General features: G+C 39.5%; 2 protein-coding genes across 2 annotated transcripts; both read left to right on the top strand.

Moving 5' to 3' along the window:
- Positions 3,855 to 4,936, top strand: LOC8067156. Its single transcript, XM_002442703.2, has one exon. The coding sequence runs from the start codon at positions 4,213 to 4,215 to the stop codon at positions 4,723 to 4,725; it is 513 nt and encodes a 170-aa protein (XP_002442748.1). The 5' UTR covers positions 3,855 to 4,212; the 3' UTR covers positions 4,726 to 4,936.
- LOC8074831 (bifunctional bis(5'-adenosyl)-triphosphatase/adenylylsulfatase FHIT) lies at positions 13,621 to 16,232 on the top strand. Its single transcript, XM_021446428.1, has 4 exons — positions 13,621 to 13,929; positions 15,122 to 15,268; positions 15,568 to 15,666; positions 15,752 to 16,232. The coding sequence occupies exons 1-4, from the start codon at positions 13,636 to 13,638 to the stop codon at positions 15,866 to 15,868; spliced, it is 657 nt and encodes a 218-aa protein (XP_021302103.1). The 5' UTR covers positions 13,621 to 13,635; the 3' UTR covers positions 15,869 to 16,232.

Genomic DNA, 17,406 nt, shown 5'->3' with positions numbered 1-17,406 from the left:
CATGTGTGTTTGCATTGCTTAATGTTCTTCTGTGTTGCACACAATCGCCGTCACTAGCACAGATTTAGAAGATAGATGCTTACTACATATATACGCTAAAAAGAAAGACTTACCAAGTGGGAATATCAATATATCCAATCCATTTCTATTTTTCCCTATCCCAATCCCCATCCAAACGTCCGCTTATAAACTTTTGAGAAGAAAGAATATCAATGTATCCCATGTTTTGAATGCTTCACCCTTGAATGTCTCGTTTAGGAGGTCTTTGATCGGCAGAAGGTTGGGGGGGGGGGGGGGGGGTTGATTTAGTATCTATAGTAATGCCAACCACTTTGAATGAAAACTAGGTCGTTTATAGATTGCAAATAAGTAAGAGTGGTCTGTTTTCAACGTAGTCACATATTATGGAAAATGATATGCTCCAAGGAAAAGATTTTTTTGTTTGGTGTGTAAAAAGAAGTGTAGTTTAAACCAAGGATAATTTGGCTAATAAGGGTTGTAAAGGGTGCACTAAGGTTATTTTTTGTGGTTAAGAGGAAACTACTCAACACCTATTCTTCGATTGTTGTATTGCGAGATTCGTTTGAACTCAGTATTTATTACACTTTCAATATTCAACAACTGGCTTGTGCAGACTATTTGTTTGGTTTTTGGTTAAAAAGTTTTCTCTCCGATGATTAGGAATGAAATATTTGTGGGTATGGCGGCGATGTGCTGGGCTTTATGGTTGTGTAGAAATGATGTTGGTTTCAATGGAACAAAAACAGAAACATTATTATACATGGATATTAGAGGACATAATGGTTTTTCCCTTAATCTAAAAATAAGGAGCGAACTAAACAAGGCGTCAAGCATCATGGAAAATGTAGAGCAAGGGCACTGGCAGCGACAACTCACCAGCTAGAACTTGTGCAAACATAGTGTGGGAAAAAAATGTGTGGGCGTGAGCACCATAAGAATATTTTTCTTTTGGCTATGCTCTCATCTTTTCTTTCCGCTAAAAGTACGATCTTTTGTTACCATTGCTAAGGAGCCTGCTCGACTGCACTGACCGCAACCATATGAGTGTAGCCGAGCGGAGCTAAGGCCTGGTTTAGTTATCAAAATAATTTAAAGATTCTTCATCACATCGAATCTTTAGACGTATCCATGTAGTATTAAATATAAACAAAAACTAAAATTAATTTCACAAAGTTCTAGCTCAAGAGGAAGAAGGCGATCCTGGTGAGGAAGAAGGAGGCGACCGCGTCACAGGGGTTTGGCATCCTGAAGAAGCGTAAGGAGGCGATGGCGGCTCTAGATCTCGTGGCGTTGGAGAATGTACCGGGGGCCATGGATACCTGGAAGGATCGCTGGTTGGAGATTAAGGCCAAGGCGGCGGAGGAGGCGGCGGCGGCCAGGCCTGCGAAGAAGAGGAAGAAGGTCCTCAAGCAGAGGGTGCCCAAGTCGCTTATCGACCACATGGTGGCAAGTCCGTATAGGACCATCGAAGAGCTCACCCCCGTGCAGCTGGCAAATCGCTCCCATGAATACCGTCAGTTCCATGCCCTGACGACGTTTATCGATGGCAAGATGCGTGACTACGAGCAGGCTCTGATCCACCAGTACAATGCCCGGGGCTTTGCAGAGGATGAAACTGAAGTCACTGACAATGAGGAGGATGTCACCGTGGAGAACTATAGGGGAGGAATGGGGGTCAACATATAATTTCGTTCAGTACACTAAGGATTTATCTAATAAGGCCTTGTTTAGTTCACCCTGAAATTCAAAAACTTTTCAAGATTTTCCGTCACATCGAATCTTGTGGCACATGCATGGAGTATTAAATATAGACAAAAACAAAAACTAATTATACAGTTTATCTGTAAATCACGAGATGAATTTTTTGAGTCTAGTTAGTCCATGATTGGATAATATTTACCACAAATAAACAAAAATGCTACAGTAGCGAAATCCAAAATTTTTTCAGAACTAAACAAGGCCAATACTCTCAATGTACTTCGATGTAGCTATATTGAACAAACACAACTTTCATTGTCTTGTCTATCAACAATTAGAATGCCTGTTTGATTCCATCACTGCATCTCTGTAGGGAAATTTATTGTTATAAGTGAAGTGAATCTGTTGTGCTTGCACAACCTCTTTTACTTGCTTGGTGACAGTAGAATTGACTGCCAGTTCATATATTTGAAGGGGAAAAAAATGAAGGGCCCTCTCTTCTCTATAACTGAAATTTGCCAATCCATTCCATACAGGGTCTGTGTCTGCAGGAAGAAAGCAACAGCTTCATTTGTGTCCTGCTCCACCAGACCGATAGCTTAATTTGGTTCAGTGCCACTACACATCGGCTCCAGGTTCTAAGAAAGATCGTCTGTGGTGTAGAGAGCAATCAGGGAGTGCTGCCATCTTGTTTCAAAGCACAAATGTCAGTCCATGAAATGCTTTGCCGAAGTGGATTTACTGAAACTGAAACGGAAAGACTGACAGACTATGAAACTCTGAAACAAAAACGAAAAACAGAGTGATGGTGAACAACACCCAGTGCCATCAGAGTAATGGTGATTCAGAGTTCGCGTGCTATTGCTATGGACAACCGAAGGACAGCGTGTTATCTGCAGGTTGGAGCATAGAATGTCAGGTGCAAAGTAGTTGAGTCGACCACACTGGTAATGGTAAGGAGACTTGCGATTGTAGTGATCTCTTTGGCGCTTGTTCTGTCATCGAAATCCTGGTTGCATGCAATTCAGCACACCTGCATTGAAACAGAAAACGAAAACAGCAGTGGAGTAGGATATATAGAAATCCGGATAGAATCACAAGAGGAACAGCTAGCTCTGGCAAATCCACTAGGGCCTTGTTTACTTCATGAAGGAAAAAATTTCGTGACACTGTAGCACTTTCGTTTGTTTGTGGTAATTATTGTCTAATCATGGACTAACTAGGCTCAAAAAATTCGTCTCGTCAATTTCGACCAAACTATGTAATTAGTTTTTATTTTCTTCTATACTTAATACTTCATGTATGCGTATAAAGATTCAATGTGACGGAGAATCTTGGAAGATTTTGGGTTTTTGGGTGGAAGTAAACAAGACCTAGTCTGCGAAATCAGTAGTTCAGGCCTATAAAGTATTTTGCAAAAAAACCCAAAACCCCAAAACCTTGAGCAGCCCACCAAAATTCTAACGTAATTTTTTTGGTTTTGGTGTCTACTTCCCAAAAAATTTGCAAAATTTTTCAGATACCTATCATATTGAATCTTATGGCACATGTATAGAGCACTAAATACAGATAAAAAATAACTAATTACACTGTTTATATGTAATTTGCGAGACGAATCTTTTGAGCCTAATTATTCTATTATTGGACAATATTTATCAAATACAAACGAAAGTGTTACAATGTCCATTTTGCAAAAAAAAAGAACTAAACAAGTCCATTTCCTATTTAATTTTGCAAAAAGTTTAGGGCCAAAATATTTTGGACATGTTTACTTCCAAAATGCAAAATAGCAAAAAAAATTTGTATTTAGCCCAAAATATTTTGGAACTAAACAAGGTCTCAGTATGTTACAGAATACGAAGTACAGACACAGAGCAATTATAGGGGAACTAAACACCCCCTTAGACCTTGTTTAGTTCACCCAAAAACCAAAAATTTTTTAAGATCCCCCATCACATCGAATCTTGCAGCACATGCATGAAGCATTAAATATAGACGAAAACAAAAACTAATTGCACAGTTTGCCTGTAAATCGCGAGATGAATTTTTTGAGCCTAGTTAGTCTATTATTAGACAATAATTGTCTAATAAAAATGAAAAGTGCTAAAGTCTCCAAAACCAAAAAATTTCGAAACTAAACAAGGCCTTAGTTGGGGGTGCGGGGCTGGGGGGTGTTTGCAAAACTTTTATGCCGCCAATTTTTTGCCAAAAAGTATATAAATAAAAACTAACTCACCCTTGGGCCCTCTTGTCAGAAGTAGACAAACAGGCGGGGGAGGCGGGGGCGTGGCGCGCCCTGAATCGGAATCGGAACGGCGCGCGTTCCCCTTCTCCTTCTCGGCTTCGTCTGCCAACGGCCCGCCGGGGCGCCACTCCCTCTCCCTACTTTAGGGTTTCTTCTTCCGTTGGTGGGATCGATCGCCGCCATCCAGCTCTCTTCTGTTTCGAGAGGTACCAGAGGGAGGAGATCCATCACCGCTCACGCCTGCTGCGATGGGCGCCAGGAAGCTGCAGGGGAGATCGTCGGAGGGGCAGGGGATGATGCTGAAGACGACGAAGACGAAGAAGAACCTGGCGTGCGCGTCGGAGGGCTACGGGATCCTGAAGGCGAAGAAGGAGGCGTTGGCGGCTGTTCGTCTCCTGCGATTCAAGCGTGTCCCGGGAGGCATGGATATCTGGATGGACCACTGGCGGGAGACGAAGGCCAAGGCGGCGGCGGAGGAGGAGGAGGCTGCAAGGCCCGTGAAGGAGAGGAAGAGGGTGGTGAAGCAGAGGTTGCCCAAGGCGCTCATCCATCTCATGGTGGCTAGGCCTTTCAGGACCATCGAAGACCTCACTCCCCTTCAGCTGTCAAAGCGTTCCCACGAGTTCCGCCAGTTGTATGCCCTCACCACTTTTGTGGATGCCAAGGTCCGTGGCTACGAGCAGGCCCTCATCCACCAGTACAACGCCCAGGGCTATGCGGAGGACGAAATTGAGGTGGATGCCTCGGTGGTGGAGAACTAGACAAGCAATCAAGCAAGCAAAAATCTGTGTCTGCGTCTCTCTCTGTGTGCGTGTGTGTGAGAGCTGAGTGTAGATCCGACTGTGATGTAGATGTAGCCATCATCCTGGTTCTGTTGACATATACCTTAATTTGCTGGTGGTTTGTTTTGTGCTGATTGCTATTGCTACACACTTGCTAGTTATTCAATTATTATTGTCTTATGTACTGCCACATCTTGCCTTAATGGTGTGCTGGTGATTCTATTCTTGTGTTAGTTAACCAGCTACTAGTTTAGCAATTGCTTTTGGAAAAAAAAACAAGTTAGGTGTTTCTACGCTACCTCGTGAACCGACTGATTGGGATATATTGTTGCTGATTAGAACAGTACTAGTCTTACTTGAGTGATGGTCTTACATACTCCACCTAACCCCAAATCCATTCCTGCTACAAGCTGCTTTGTTTTTGTAGGTTCAATTTCTTTGGAGCTGCTGCAACCGTTACTCAGTTCTCAGCTTGTTTTAACCAATTCAGCATTACCGTGTAAGTTGTTTAATAACTGATCTTCTTTTTATCCATTTATTTTTAAGCATGTATTGATTGTTGTGTCTCAAAGACCATCGCAATGCTTGTTTGATTCCATTACTAAATATTTGTTGTCTTGTAAATAAGATGCAGGTTTTCATGGCTTGAATTAGCATAAATATTTTTCCTTTTGATGAAAAATGACTTGATAACGTTGGTGTTCTATACCTGTATCAGCAAATTTTATTTTGTCCTCGAGAAGTTATTTTCAAAACTAACACCTTGAACAAGAAGCTCTCATAAGTAGGCAAACTGTCAAATATGGAGCATATATCTTAGGATATGGTGGCATTACTGGAACTGGTTCTCTTCTTTTTCATGACCAGGCAAGTCATAGGACATTGTCTGCAACTTGGTGTGAGTGAGAATCAACAAGTACGAGCTAACGACCAAGAGCAATATGAAGGAAGCCCCATCCTCTGCCATACCCAAAATTGGATCAGCTACATGCCTAATTCTTTGTTTGTCTTCCCTATGTCTTGATCTTGACTCTTGCTGTGTTTGTGCTCCTTCATCAATAGTAATATATCAGCTGTAAGAGTACTTCTTTTGCTTGGAATATTGGACTAGTTAGTGGCACTGAAATTTTCTTCATCCAGAAAAAAAGTTATAGGATTGGAAACTGAACTCTATATTACATTGAAAATACCAATGTCATGAAACAAACCTCCATCTTCACTTCAATGTCACCCAAATGCATAGGTTTTCTATATTCAATGCATTTTTCTGGATCTGAGACTGAAAGAAAACTACAGAAGATTAAAAATTTCTCAAATTTGAAAAAAAAAGGTGAGGAAGAAGTCCTTCAGATGAAAATCTATCAGTCCATCCTAGACGTTGACATTTAGGTAGGATTTTGTGTAGAAGAATATAATCAGCTAAATTCAAGATGTCCATCTGTAATTTCAATCCTTCTTAATATTTCCATGGAGGGAGCTGGGAATCAAGGGGATTGGGGTTAGCTCCATAAGTGAGTGGGGGTCATTGGTACCTCAACAATGATCTTCTATTCTATCGAATTTACCAAAAGTTCAATGGGGTGAGCTCAACCCGTTAAACCAAATTAGCATCTTCCCTGTTTTCTTGGGCACTTATCAATTTTAAGTACACAATACAGTGTAGTATATTTGATTGAGACAGTGAGGATTTACTGTTTTGTGATAATGTCCTTTTTTTGTGATGATGTCCTTCAATCTACATTATACACAATTTCCATCTAATTAGGAAATTTTGTACGTGGTTCTAAGATATTAACTTGTTGCATTAGATTTACCCTTCATATGGGTGTTTTTTGTACTGTTCATATGTGCAGCCTCTGGAGAAGAAAGAACATTTCCTTCAGAAGAAAAGTGATCTGTGGAAATCGAAAAGGTTAAGAATTACAAAATCAAAGAATAAGAACTGTAATCAAACATTACTTTAGAGAAATTACGCTTGTCAGTATTACATATGTAGTCATATATAAGAATGTCATACATGATCATTTAAAATTGCAGATGTTCTTTTCTTGCTTATTCATTATTTTTTTGAAAATTTTACCACTAATAAAATGCTTGTAAAGAACAATGTTTGTTCCCTCATTTTGTTTTGGTCAGGACTCAGGAACCAACCATGTTTCATGTCTTATACACATAAACCGTGAATGGACGCGCAAATAAAAGAAAACTAGAGATTGCTGTGTGTGTGATAGAGAGGATCGGACACATAAACCGTGAATGGATGCACAAATAAAACTAGAGATGCACAAATAAAACTAGAGATTGGTGCGTTTGTGAGAGAGAGGATCGAAGATCCGATCTAGTGTTGGCAATGGGTAAATCCCCATCGGGTATGAACTCTCCAGACCCATCCTCGTGACAACAATATGACACCACGGGTATCCCCATATAGAGTGATGGGTGGGGGAATTTCCCCAGACCCATACCCGGGTGGGTAAATTAGACCCGGCGGGTCACCCATACCCGCCAAACATCAGCAATTCACAAGCACCGGTCACGTAGTAGCAATTCACAAGCATCGTCATATAGCCATTCACAAGCATCGTCACATAGCCACCTCACCATATACCTAGCAAATACCAACATAATAATTTCTGCTGCAACCACTAGTCACAACACCATAATAGTTCATTGTCCATACAAATCACGTAGTAGAGAGTAGTACTTTGCTAGCACTACATAGGGTTTCAGTGTATGGGCTGCCGGTGGACTGGTGGCTGGTGGGCTTCTTTAGTTTTGGGCTGGGTTTTTTCACCCATGGGTAAATGGGTATGGGGACTACTAGAACGTCCCCATACCCGCGTACCCAATGGGTGAAGGATTTGCTCCGTTTGTGTACCCATAGGTACTGGTTTCACTCTATATTAATACCCTAATAGAGTAAATACCCATCGGGTCGCGGGTCGCGGGCCCCCATTGACATCTTTAATCCGATCCAGCTACCCTGAGTTGGAGCACTGTGACATAGATGTAGTCATGATCCTGGTGTTATTGACATACTTTAATTTGCTAGTGGTTTCTGCTGATTGCTCACACACTATGTTATTCAATTATCGTCTCGTTGTCACATCTCGAAACTGGTGATTGTATTCTTATGTTATTTAACCAGCTACTGGTTTAGCAATCGCGTTGGAACTTGGAACCAATGGATGTGTTTTCATGCTACCTCGTGAGTCACTGTATTGCAATATATTGGCACCGTTGCTGATCCGAACAGTGCTAGTCTTACATACACCTAACCCCTAAACACTTTCTGATATAAGCTGTTGTGTTTCTGTTGGTTCAATTTCTTTCACGCTGCAGCGAGCTGTCACTTCTCAGCTCTCGGCTTTGTGTTAATCATTTTGGCCTTACCATGTAAGCCGTTAAATAACTGATGTCCTTTTTATCCATTAAGTATGTAACATCACATTGGTTAGTTATCTGCTGTTCGGTCACCAAAGCATGTGTTTTTCTGTTTTGTGCTTGGAACTTTTATTAATTTGTTTCACCAAGTATACTAAGGAATAAGGATTGATCTATTCCCAATGAACTTGGATATCACTACTACTGAACAAACAGAACTTTTCATTGTCTTGTCTAACAGACAATCAGAATGTTCGTTTGATTCCATGACTGCACATTTGTTGGGAAATTTACGGTTACAGGTGAATCCGTTTTGCTTGCACAACCTCAGTGGAACTTTACTGTTGTTTGTGTGGTGGCATTAGGAATTGACTGCCAGTTCATACATGTGAAGGTCGGAATGAAGGGCCCTCTCTCTTCTCTATACTGTAAGAGTGCTACTTTTGTTTGCAATATTGAACTAGTTAGTGGCATTAAAATCCATGGAAATGATTTCATCCAGAAAGGTTTTAGGAGTGGAGACTGATCCCAATATTATGTTGAAAATATGTCTTGAAACAAACCTCCATGTTCACTTGAATACTGTAATGTAAACACGTGGGTTTCTATATTTAATGGGCTTTTTCTGAATATGAAGACGGTGAAAGAAACCAATAGAATATTAGAAATTCCTAAAAAAAGTGCGGAAGAACTGAAGAAGTCCTGAGCTAAATTCAAGATGTCCATCTGTAATTACAATCCTGCTCAATATTTACTTCCAGGGAGGGAGCTAGGAATCAAGGGGATTTTTTTTTTTTTTGAGTCAAGGGGATTGGGGTTAGCTCCGTAAGTCGATGGGGATCATTAGTACCTCAACAATGATCTTCTATGGAATTTACTAAAAGTTCAATGGCGTCAGCTGAACCCATTAAACCAAATTAGCACCTTTACTGTTTTCTTTGGCACTTGTCAATTTTAAGTACGCAATAAAGTGTAGTTTTTGGTAGTGACAGTATGGATTTCTGTTTTGTGATAATGTCCTTCATTCTACATCATAAGCGATTTCCAACTAACTAGGATAGGAAATTTTGTATGTGGGTTCTAAGATATTTCCAATTTGCCGCCTTAGGTTTACCTTTCATATTGGTGTATTTTTGTACTGTTGTGCAGCTTCTGGAAAATCTGGAGAAAAAAGAACTTTGCCTTTAGAAGAAAAGTGATATGGATTATTTTTTTTCTCAAACTACGTACGAGAGCTTGAGTGTCATTTCGTTAAGATAGAAAAAATATACAGCTGAGTTTAGAAAAAATATACAACTGAGCTGAGCTTCATTTTTTCCTTTTGTTTTATTTGATTTTTTATTATTCTTTTTATTTTGTATATTTCTTTTATTTCCTTTTATTTCTTTCATTTCCTTTTCTTATTCTCACTCCTAAAAAGATCAAACAGGAGACGGTAACATCCTTCAACGTGCCTCCCGCTCCAGGGAGCTGCGCCGACAGGTGGGCCCCACGCGCGGTGGGCCCCACGCGCTCCCATCTGACACACAAGCGCAACGTGAAGCGGACAGGAGGTAAGTTTTCTTTTCTCTTTCTTTTTTCTTTTTTCTTGTTTTCTTTTCTCTCTCTTTTTTCTTATTCTTCTCATGTACGTAAGTTTTTTTATCTTTTTCAATTTTATACTTCCTGTTTTCATATTTTCTCATTTCCTTCTTTTTTTTTCTTTCTCTTTTCCTTTCTTTTCCTATCTCTTTTTTCTTTTCGTGCTTCATTTTCTTTCCTTTTGTTTTATTTGATTTTTTATTATTCTTTTTATTTTGTATATTTCTTTTATTTCCTTTTATTTCTTTCATTTCCTTTTCTTATCACTCCTAAAAATATCAAACAGGAGACGGCAACACCCTTCAACGTGCCTCTCGCTCCAGTGAGCTGCGCGTGATAGGTGGGCCCCACACGCTCAAATCTGACACACAAGTACGCAACACGTGAACCGGACGGGAATTGCAAGTACGCAACACGTGAACCGGACGGGAATTGCAGATGTAAGTAAGTTTTCTTTTCTCTTTCTTTTTTCTTTTTTCTTGTTTTCTTTTCTCTCTTTTTTTTCTTTTTTCTTATTCTTCTCATGTACGTAAGTTTTTTTATCTTTTTCAATTTTATACTTCCTGTTTTCATATTTTCTCATTTTCTTCTTTTTTTTCTTTCTCTTTTCCTTTCTTTTCCTATCTCTTTTTTCTTTTCGTGCTTCATTTTTTCCTTTTGTTTTATTTGATTTTTTATTATTCTTTTTATTTTGTATATTTCTTTTATTTCCTTTTATTTCTTTCATTTCCTTTTCTTATTATTTTGTATTTCCTTTTGTTAATTAATTTAAATTTTTTTGTTTCATGTGAATTTTTAAATTTTTCTTTCCAACTTTTATATCTTTATTTATATTATTTTATTTTTGCTCGTACTTTAATTATTTATTTGTATTTGTATTTTTTGTTTATTTTTAATTTACATTATTCCCTTCATTTTTTATATATCTTTTTTATTTTACTATAATTAATTAATTGATTGTCTTATTTCTTTTTTTATATTTTATTATTTTTCCTTTTCTTTCTTTACCCTTTTTATCTTTGTCTTTATGTATTTTATAGTTATTTTTATTTTATATTTTGTATTACTTAATTATTTATTTATTAAATGTTTATTTTTAAATTTTTGTATTTTATGAGATGTTATGTTCATATACTATACATGATACATGATGATGTTTTATGGTGTTTTTTTTTGCGATGTTCGCGTAATATACAAATGATGTTCTATGATGTATTTAGTGATGTTCCCTTAATATATACAATGTTCTCTAATTTATTTAGCGATGTTACAACATCACTGACTGACAATGGGGAACTCACAGTTATTGACTCATCAATGATAGTATTGCATCGCCCACTTTCTTCACCCAAACACGTTGAACCATTTCACATAATTCCAATTCGTTTCAGAAGGTCTCTATAAGTTTCAGCAAACGGCACTTAGCACACAGCCCAGCTACGGAAACAACACGCAAAGCAAATGTTACAGACCTTCTCGACAGTGGAGTTGGTAGCGTCTGCCTGTAGCAGCGTGACGGTGAGCGAGCGGGTGCCCGGGCCAAACTCGAGCACGACGTCTCCAGCGCGGCGGGCGTTGGCGAGACGCAGTGAGTCACCGGGGTGGGCCAGGGCAGGCGGCAGCCAAGAAAAAATAAAAAAAAAGTACATATTGATAATAATATGGCGAATTGATGATTTTTTTTTAGAAATTGTGCTTTTTTATTTGCAAGTGGATCAGAATAGTATGTTAGGCATAGTTTTTTATATTATTGTGTATTGAAATTTTACTCCCGTAGCAACGTACGGGCATATGCTAGTCAATAGTAATATATAGGCTGTAAGAGTACTTCTTTTCCTTGGAATATTGGACTAGTTAGTGGCACTGAAATTTATGGAAATTCTCTTCATCCACAAAAAAAGTTATAGGATTGGAAACTGAACCCTATATTACATTGAAAATACCAATGCCATGAAACAAACCTGCATCTTCACTTGAGTGATGGTCTTACATACTCCACCTAACCCCAAAATCCATTCATGCCATAAGCTGCTTTGTTTCTGTAGGTTCAATTTCTTCGGAGCTGCTGCAATCGTTACTCAGTTCTCAGCTTGTGTTAACCAATTTGGCATTACCTCGTAAGTTGTTAAATAACTGATCTTCTTTTTATGCATTTATTATTTTTAAGCATGTATTGATTGTTGTGTCTCAAAGATCAATGCTTGTTTGATTCCATTACTGCATATTTGTTCTCTTGTAAATAAGATGCATGTTTTGATGGCTTGAACCAGCATCAATTTTTTTTTCCTTTTGAAAAATGATCTGAGAACGTTGGTGTTCTATACCTGTATCAACGAATTTAATTTTGTCCTCGAAAAGTTATTTTCAAAACTAACGCCTTGAACAAAAAGTTCTCATTAGTAGGCAAACTGTCCAGCATGGAGCATATATCTTAGGATAAACACATCTGGTTCTGGAATGCCCTTTCTAAGAATTTGGAAGAAGATTAGCAACTGGAGCAACTGTCTGATTCTTAACCTGGAAACATGGTCCTCATCCTCTTATTTGTAAGACTGGTTGCTGAAGATAGCAAGAGAAATAAATGGAAAGGTGGGTCACATCCTGGCAGTCTTAGGCATCTGGACAATTTGGAGGCAGTGGAATGACTGGATTTTCAGGCAAAAGGAGAAGACCACAGATGAAGTTTTCTTTGAAATCGAAGACGAGGTCTATCTGTGAAAGCCTGCAGGAGCAAAAGTTTTTGAATTCTGGTTGCCATGTACCGCAGCGAGTAATTACCTTGTGAGTTTTTATCCCTACTGGGCTACTGGCAGTCTGCTCAGATAGGGAGTAAGAGGTGAGCCTTGCGCTGAAACTCTGCTTCTATCTTATTAATGCAAGCCGGTATTCAATCCGGATCTTAAAAAAATTATAGACGTGATGCAGCATGCTAATTGAATGTGTGCAAAGTTGGATATAAATTTTGTTATCTGGTTCTGAGCTACTAGCCTACTGACAGCCAGGATGCATCATCCCTGCTGCTGCAAGTTGCCACTAGCCAGGAGTCATGGGACATCTTGCTCTTAGTTGAGCACTTCCTATTCCTGAAGGAAGGGTGATGTTGGCATTTTAAAATTCTGTCATTTAGGGTCGGAAAATTAAGTGTGCAGGTTTTGTTGTCTAATTGTCTATAATTACATTTGGTTTGTATATATACTTGTCGGTTTGGTTTATCTTTATTTTATGAGAAAAATGCAGCATCGCCATACATATAGATGAGACATAGGGTGCTATATTTAGGAGAACTAATGCTTGATCCATTTGTGCATCTCAAAAAGAGAAGATTATCATACACATGATTACACATTTCTTAAAGCCTCTGATGAATCCAATCAGACAGCTCACATCTCTCAGCCCAAATTCAGTTTAATAGAATGGTTGACTGTATGCTTCTGTAGGGAGTGCCCCAATGATGTAACCAACCTTTTCATGATTGACAAAAAAAATTAAATTCGAGATTTATCCTTTCTCCAAACAGCTCGGATTGACAATCTGCATTTTCTATTTCCATTTGGTCTAGCATTCTACAATGTAGTCCAGCTTTTTACATTAAATTTCTCTGCATATATAAGAATCGAATCTTTTTGCTGAACTAATTACAGAATTGGCATGCAGACCTTCATCGTTTAGCATGCAACTCTACTCCATCCAGAGTGGATGAAGCAGTGTGCAACTTGGAACCTGATGCACCCAAGACAAACGGCATTCGATCAAGTATCTCAAATTGAAGTGGAACAATCATGAATTCATGATGCTTCCACGCCATTTCGACTATGAAGTAATGGTGTGATTCTTCGCAAAAAAAAAAAGTAATGGTGTGATAAAAAAAAAATCATACTAGCTCCGTGAGCTCAAAATGGGCCTCCAGAAAGCGAGCCCAGCACCATGAAAGCCCACATCTGTAGTTGCCGGCTCCGTCTCCCCGTGGACCAGAAGAAGATGCTGCTGCGCTGCCGTGCCGTCCTGCTCCTCCCACTCCCGCTCCCTCCGCCGCCTCGCTTGCTTCGCCGCCTGCCGCACCCGCGCGCCCTCTCGTCCTCGTCCGGGTCCTCCCCACTCCCGCCGCCGGGGATGGAGGCTTCCTACAAGTTCGGGCCCTACAAGATCGACGCCAGGGAGGTCTTCCACGCCACGCCCCTCTCCTACGCCATGGTCAATCTCCGCCCGCTGCTCCCCGGTGGGTAACAGATATATCTACCCATGCTCCCTCACTTTCCACTTCGCCTTCCATGGTTCTTGCTTGCTTCGTTCCTGTAGCCGCCTAGCCGCAGCCACTCCCGAGCTCACTGCACCATAGCATTTTTCTTTTTTAGCTTGGAAGTTCATTGCTGGAAGATTAGTCGTCAACTGGGGGAAAGTAAAAAAAATTCCAGCTTTCTCGCGGAAATGTGGTTGATGGAAGTTAGGCTAACTAAAACTTGTGTATTGAGAATCATGCCCTGCTTCTAACAAATTCGGCAAGGCAACAGTGTACCACTGCACCCTTACTGGTCCAATAGGGGATTGTTTCAGTAGGCAAGGATCAATGGATCTTGGGCATTACCTTCTGGATTGGCTGGGATTGGGAATCCCAACCAAGTTCCTTCAATCTCATGGTAATGACCCTGCCTACAGGACAAGCTATGGCAGTCCCATTCAAGATATTCTCTTGATGAAACCTGAGGCTACTGACTAGTACTTCCTGTAGACATTGCATTTAAGCTTTGCATATCCCTAAACCACCACATTGCATTTCAATTTTTTTTCTCAGAGACATTGCATTTAACAATACAAATCTTTCTTATGCAGGTCATATCCTTTTCTTTCAGCGAAGCTGGTACTGTACTTTATTGGAAGTTATTTTCAGGCAATTTTGCAGTTTTTACTATTCAGGTGCCTGTGCAGCCATTTCCTCTGTCAGAGCACTGTCTAATGATTGCTCACTTCAGTATAGTTCATGAAGAACATTCAAACAAATATGAAAGGAACTGAGCGGTAGCTTTTTTTCATCTAACCTTTGCATTGGTTCTCTTCTTTTTAGACATGATTATCAAGTCTATCTAGGGGGATCAAGTTTGCTTTAGGTACTCATTTAGTGAGAAGGACTCTGTTTTGTACTTTTGTTGAGCCACTGACTTCATATCTGGTTCATCTTTCCATGGAGACCATCTACTGTATGGCTGCAGCTCAATTTGACTTTATTAAAGAAAAACATCTTTTGTGACTTTGTGATTGGGGTTGTGATTCAGTTTTTGTTGTGTTGTCATTTGGTGCAAAGCTGCTGTAACTCATAAACCCACATGAATAAATTTTTTGGACTCAAAGTTTATACATCACATGTTGAGGAAAATGTGTTCTTCTATATGCATCATTTTTTCCTTGACAATACATACATGTTCTTGTGTGCCCCAAGCGTGAAGCGAAAAGATTTGCTGATCTAAGCTCTGATGAGATCAGTGACTTATGGGTTACTGCAAAGGAAGTTGGTGCGCGTCTTGAGCAGTACCACAAAGCATCTTCACTTACCTTTGCTATCCAGGTATGGTCTGTGCTTCAGTTTCACTGTTGTAGTCAGCCCATCCTTTCATTACTCAATACTAAATTTATACAGTATATAAAGTGCCCAATTGGGTTGTCTAAAACATAAATCTGATGAATATTGTGGAAAATATCATATATGTTTATACTATGTCATACAGGCTAATAGGCTATGCTAACTCCATTTTGCTCTTTTACTATTCATACCATTGATTAGCTTGTTATGGACTTCTCTTTGTTATATTATATTCTATGATGATGCCATGAAGTTTCTTATTAACAAGTGATATTACTTATCAGGATGGTCCTCAAGCTGGCCAAACAGTTGCACATGTCCACATTCACCTCATCCCAAGGAAGAAAGGGGATTTTGAGAAAAATGATGAAATATATGACGCGGTTCGTGACCCATTTTTCTATCAATCTGATTATTTTATTACAATATCCAATCAAACAAAGCTTACCCTTTTCCTTGCTATAATAGATTGATGTGAAAGAAAAAGAATTGAAGGAGAAGCTTGACCTGGACATTGAGAGGAAAGATAGAACCATGGAAGAAATGGCTCATGAGGCCAATGAGTACCGTGCTCTATTCTCCTAGAATTACATGGTCTAATATAGTGGTTAGTTTCTAAGTTGAGCTGACTGTTTGCTAGAATAAGGCTTGCTACTGGTTCTTCCTTGTCGCAGTTCAGTTATGATTGCGCACTGACAATGTCATGGTGTCCAGTTCTGGTGTTATGTTCTATACTGTGGAGAAATAATCATTTGTTGCAAGGAATGCATTCCTAGTGCCAAACCTTTTAGATTAGAAACTATTTTTATGTGTGTACTACAAAGCTTCAACTGTTTTCTGGAAGAATTATGTCTTTACTGCAGTCTTTTTCTTTATGGAATTGTAAGAGAGGATGTACCATTAGACACAAGTTACACTGACAGCAGTTTATGCAGGATTAGTTAAATTAGATGTCCATCTACTGTTAAACAGAATTGATTAGGACAGAAAGATTGTGTTTAGTTCTTTAGTAGCGAGCTAAAGTTTTATTCCTAGTGCCAACTGTCCATTATGTTTTGTTCTGTGCTAGGAGAATCTTGGCAGACAATAGTCTTTTCACTGAATAAGTTGTTTATTTGTGATGCTTCTGTCCATATATCAGTTAATCTGATTTGTGAATGCAAGATTATGATCATCTCTAGCTGTTGTAGGTCTAGTTAAACTTTATTCCATACCCCCTGCTGATGCTTATGTTGTACAGTAAGTTCTTGACAACTCAGTTGTTTTGATTGAAATCATGCTGATTGTTTCAGCTTTACATCCTTTTGTAGCAGTACTTTAAAAAACATCGATCATGGCTTTTCACCTTTTGTTCTCTGTCTTTATTGTTGTCTTATCCTGAGAACTTTTTTTTTGGTGGAGAGGTTATGGTCCGTTGATCACAATTGATGTGATATAATAATGTAAAGAGGGCACTGGCTTTGCTTTGTCTTGAATGTTAACACTTGGCGTTGCTTTACGCATGCGTGAGCACATCTCTTGTAACTGGATAGATCTACAACCCCCCACTTTTACCGATTTGCGTCTTGGATTTCATTGACTTTAGTCGCTTTCATCCTCTCTCTTGTGCTCTGCTCGCTTGGTATCAGGATTTTGATCTTTGTTTTATTGGATTGGATGCCCCTTGCTGGAGGGCATTGTCCATTGGCATGACAGGATGCCCTGATCTGAATAACTCTTAGTTCATCAAGGGTTGTGTCATGACTCATAAATCGTGGTCTGGCACCATTTGTATCGATGGAAGTTTACATGTTGCCAAATGGCTAGTCTACTGGTCAGGGTTAGGGTGTTGGTATGCTGTCTCCTGTCGCTGTCAGAGGACATTACCACTGGGCTAGGTCACCTGCGACTGCAAGTGTGCAACAACCAGTTTCTGGTTACAATTGTGTGCTTGCCCTGGCGTACTTGACATGTGCAGACAAGTGGTTGCTTTTTGTGGTGGGAATCCAGACTGTTGCTTTATGGCGTTGCTGAAAATCAGACAATTGCTGTGGGGGATATGTATGCACTATCAGATGCTGCTGATCAGGAGATGCAGCATTGACAGAAGTGGTTGCTCGGCAAGAATTCAGTGCTTTTCTTCA

Source organism: Sorghum bicolor, chromosome 8 (assembly GCF_000003195.3).
Source record: "Sorghum bicolor cultivar BTx623 chromosome 8, Sorghum_bicolor_NCBIv3, whole genome shotgun sequence".
Lineage (NCBI taxonomy): Eukaryota > Viridiplantae > Streptophyta > Magnoliopsida > Poales > Poaceae > Sorghum > Sorghum bicolor.
The sequence above is the reverse complement of the archived record's forward strand: the minus strand, read 5'-3'. Positions and strand labels throughout refer to the sequence as shown.